Source organism: Micropterus dolomieu, linkage group LG04, assembly GCF_021292245.1.
Source record: "Micropterus dolomieu isolate WLL.071019.BEF.003 ecotype Adirondacks linkage group LG04, ASM2129224v1, whole genome shotgun sequence".
NCBI classification, from domain to species: Eukaryota; Metazoa; Chordata; class Actinopteri; order Centrarchiformes; family Centrarchidae; genus Micropterus; species Micropterus dolomieu.
The window spans coordinates 33,621,334-33,625,793 of record NC_060153.1 but is presented as its reverse complement, the minus strand read 5'-3'; the positions used below and the strand labels follow the sequence as shown (position 1 = coordinate 33,625,793).

The 4,460-nt window shown below is 39.6% G+C and overlaps 1 protein-coding gene across 5 annotated transcripts in view; it reads right to left on the bottom strand.

The window, feature by feature from the left end:
• Nucleotides 1-2,090: 2,090 nt before the first annotated feature.
• The window catches only part of LOC123969649 (echinoderm microtubule-associated protein-like 6), a 35,376-nt gene continuing 33,006 nt past the window's right edge, over nt 2,091-4,460 (bottom strand). For all 5 annotated transcript variants that reach the window (XM_046047231.1, XM_046047232.1, XM_046047233.1 and 2 more), the window contains 3 exons: nt 3,780-3,933; nt 3,584-3,684; nt 2,091-3,021 (listed from right to left, as the gene is read on the bottom strand). In XM_046047231.1, the coding sequence (XP_045903187.1) occupies nt 2,997-3,021; nt 3,584-3,684; nt 3,780-3,933 (280 nt within the window). In that variant the 3' untranslated portion in view covers nt 2,091-2,996. The remainder of the gene's footprint in view (nt 3,022-3,583; nt 3,685-3,779; nt 3,934-4,460) is intronic.

Here is a 4,460-nt window from a genome sequence, read left to right as displayed (position 1 = left end):
TGTGGTTTGTTTACAGCTAACAGCTGATCCAGGTCTGCCAGAGAACGCAACATAACTTTTACTTTGACAGAGCTGTGCTGTTGTTTCACAGCTCCTCACTGGTGAACAACCTGCAGTGTTTGAGATTATTATTAAATTGGTTAAATTTTAAGAAGAGGTGTTTTATTCTAGTGTGTCAAGCTTATTACTTCAATATATTCCCCGCAAGATGTTACTCATAGATATGGGCGTGAGGCTGCTGTATGAATGAGCACTTTAGAGATCTAAAGATAGTAATTATAATTATATACATATATATGGCTGGTCTGGTAGTATACTCAGGAACGATTGTGAAAATGGACGGATTTAGCCGGAGTAGTGGCTTAATTGAATATTGACAACATATTTCTGTGGTTTTTACATGGTTTGAATTTGGTTGTGGCTCCATGGGGCTTTATTGAACCATGACAGAGAACGATCAAGAGGTGAATTTGTGCATTTTACTTTTTCAATTAGAGCAAACCAGGCATCCTTCTGTGTTTGAGAACTGGGCAGGTGATGGCGCATAGATGCTTGCCTTTAGTGTGGGAGACCTGGGTTCAATCCCCCACTGTGTCCCTGAGCAAGACACTTAACCCCTCGTTGCTCCAGAGGCGTGCGACCTCTGATATACGTATATAGCAATTGTAAGTCGCTTTGGATAAAAGCTGTTTTTTTAAAATCACCCACTAGAGGGCTGCAGCTACCTACAAATAGCCAGCACATCCAATGTTATGGTTGCTGTTTTTAGGTAACCAGTGTTATACCAGGACATTTAGCCTAGCTAAGCAAAAGGACTGGAAGACGAGAGAAATTACCAATCAGTATGATTTTAACATTTATGGGGGGAAATGTAAGTTTGACAGTTCAATTTTGAGCATGATATAATTATATAATTATTATATTATATATAATTTTAAAGCTATAAAATTATTGACGCTCACGACAAGCCTCTTTAAAATTGATAATTAACAATAAGTATCCTGATATAGTAAAACTACAGACTGAAAGGAGGGGGAGTCCAAATGAAGAAAGGTCCTCCATGTTTTGTTGTCCATTGTTGGTTAACCCACTCACTGCTGCTGTAGTTACCTTCAGTTTGATTTAGAAAAGTGGTTAAACTGTTGACCTGAACTGTGTTTGCCATAAAAACATAGATGTAAAAATGTTTGCAGCGTCCGTGGGTAATGTATATGTTCAGGTAAAATGATGAAAAAGTAAAAGAATATGGGACCCAACATGGACTCCTGCGGAACTCCATAAGTAATCAGCCAAAAGCTCTGCAGTGGGTTCTACTGAGAACAATCAAATTTCTAAAATGACTCCACAAAAAGTTCTCCAGTACTGAATGTTGAAATGATCTAAAAGGAGGAGCAGTTTCAAACCAATCAGAGACAGTTTTAGTTCAATTTAATTCAGTTTTATTTATAGACCCTACTCTTTGTGGTACCTCAATTTCATTGTACTACATTTTCCATTTTACAGTCTTTATGCAGTTTCCAGTGGTCTTTAATAAAGTTCTGTCACCTATGTATTAGTTCTGATCCCTCTGACTGAGGCTGGTGCTCATCTACAGATGTCTGGTTTCCTGACTGTGACCTGTTCAACCAGAGTGATTTTATCTTTGTTTACTTTGAACAATTTAAAGAAATGATTTGTTATTAACAAGAAAAAGAGCAGAGATTTAATTTTTGTCGTTTATCTTTAGATTCACAGGTTGGGGAACTGCTGCGTCTGAGGAAACTTCATTTCACGACTCCTCAAAGCCTAAATGCTTCATTTTTAGTTTGGGAGCAGTTAGACCAAAGAATCATTTTCCTTTGTTTTCTTTAAACAATTTGAAGAATTTAAATATTTGAAGAAATCATTTTGTTTTTATGTTGTGATAAAGGATGTTTGGTCCCAACAGCTCCAGATGTCCAAAATGCTGGATTTGACATTTAACACCCTCTAACTGCAGTGAAAACACGGTGCAGCAGATGTTAACGAGACAGGAACATATATAATATGTGTTGATGCAAAGGTTCCTAAAGAACGAGTCACCAGATAAACGTGTTTCCTTTAAATCCTCGTTCAGATGTTCAAAAGCAGGTTTTATTTCTACAGGACACAAGTAACAGAGAAAACACAGCGCCATCTGGTGGACAGGACTGCTCAATGAAAATGTCATTCTAGTAAATATCTATTTTCTACCTTAAATATTTATTATTGTTATTTCGTTTCACTTTATTGTAGTTAGAGGTAGAATTCTTTTACTTTTTTAAAACAATATTAAACAAACTAGTTTTTATTTTAACACCTTTTTTTCTACTTCACTTTAGTAGCCTTCTCAGTACAGTGAAGTATAACTGCATCTTCGTCATCATCATCATCATCATCATCAGACAGTACGAGATACAAAACAATACAACTACAGTATTCATCATCCATACATGTAAAGAGCCCTAAATGATCACGTTTGATAGCACCACGATTATAAATAAAGTTGTATCAAATGTTTGGTCAGAGTTTGTGAAAAAGGCACATACTGACAAACAGAAACAGCTACGTTAAACAGCTACGAGTGCTTTTAAAGAGGTCAAACTGAATATCTGCACCTTGCTCATCTTTTTGGATCTATTTTTGACAAAGTTACCAACATTTAAACGTTTGTACACAGAGACCTGAAATATAACGCTTGCTCTTCAGTTTCACATTAAATATATCTGAATGTACAAGAACACCTACGTCACAGCAAAGACCGCTGGCGGAGGAACAGAGCGTCCCGCAGCAGACATGTCACAGGTTTGAGTCTGTCAGCAGCAGCTTGTGCAGATTTAAACACTCAGACGCTGTTTGTTTCTCCTGCCCTGTGTGATCTCAGGTAAAGGGACTGAAGCGTCAGCAGAGGTGAGTGCAGCATCACAGGAGAAGAAGAAGAAGAAGAAGAAGAGACTCTGACGGAGGACTCAGGTGACCTCCTCAGGGTTTTGGAGATCTCACTGACATTTCCACACAAATAAACTGTAAGGAAGAAACAGAAGAATGAATGAGGAGATGCACTTAAAGGCCGATTTATACTTCTGTATCGAGTCTACGCCGAAGCCGCCAGCGTAGGCTACGTGCCGTTGTGAGCACTTATGCGACCCTTGGTCTGTCTAGCTGGTTGAGGCAGAAGAAGAAGGACAAGCCGGAAATGCGAAGGAGTAAATGCGACACTACTGAGGCGACTAATCACAGGTCTTACGGTCTGCGTCGCCGCAACGTGTAGTTACATTTCTGAGGAGGTGCACGTCGGCTTAGATTCAATGCAGAAGTATAAACTGGCCTTGAGTGTGAATCTGTTTGGAACCAGAGAAATACTGCCGTTCTCTCTGGGCTCAAGTGTTGGCCTGAACCCCTCTCACTGCTGTCAAATGACCAAAAAACATTTCTTCTTTTGTTTGTTTGTGTTTTATGATGACAAAGCAAAGCTGAGTTACAGAATGCACTCTTTCAATTTAAATCAAACTGCTCTTACATTAACTCATTTCTTATTTCTTCTTTGTGGGAGTGACTGAGTCTGAGAGATCAGGTCTAACCTCACCTGCAGTCACTGCCTCCAGCGCTGATGACATACTTATCATCACAGGAGAAGCGAATGTTTGTCACGTGAGCAGAGTGACCAAAGTAACGCTTGTGTTTTGCCTGTAAAAGATCAGAAGGAGGCACAAAGAGGTGATGTGTCAGCTTACGACTCTCTGAAGGCATTGAGAATTTATTGTCACGCAAACTTCACTTACAAATTTTTCCGAGCATGGGAAATCAAAGAGCTTGATGAGGCCGAAGTCGTCTCCGGTCACCAGGTTGAGGCCGGCGTGGGAAACACAAGCACAGTTAACGTCCGCCTTCTCAGTGTTACGAGGCCAAACGCCGAGAACCTCATCACCCAGGATGCTAGAAGAACAAAATACCACCACAATAAATACGGGTGATCACACAGCCAGCTGTTTTTATGGTCCCCTGATATGTTCCCTAGACTAGATTTACAGTATGTTCCCTAAGCTTTAACGCTTTAATGTTCCCTAGACTAGATTTACAGTATGTTTCCTAAGCTTTAGGGAGAGAGGTGGGTTTTAAGAAGAGATTTAAAAACAGACGGTAAAGAAATCTATCTAACGGCCAGAAATAGATCATTCCACAGTTAAGCTGCATGAGTAGCCTACAATATTAGTTCCCTAGTAGCCTACAATGTTAGGGAACTACAATGTTAGTTCCCTAGTAGCCTACAACGTTAGTTCCCTAGTAGCCTTAAACGTTAGTTCCCTAGTAGCCTACAATGTTAGTTCCTACATGTTACATGTTAGCCTACAATGTTAGTTCCTCAGTAGCCTACAATGTTAGTTCCTACATGTTACATGTTAGCCTACAATGTTAGTTCCTCAGTAGCCTACAATGTTAGTTCCTACATGTTACATGTTAGC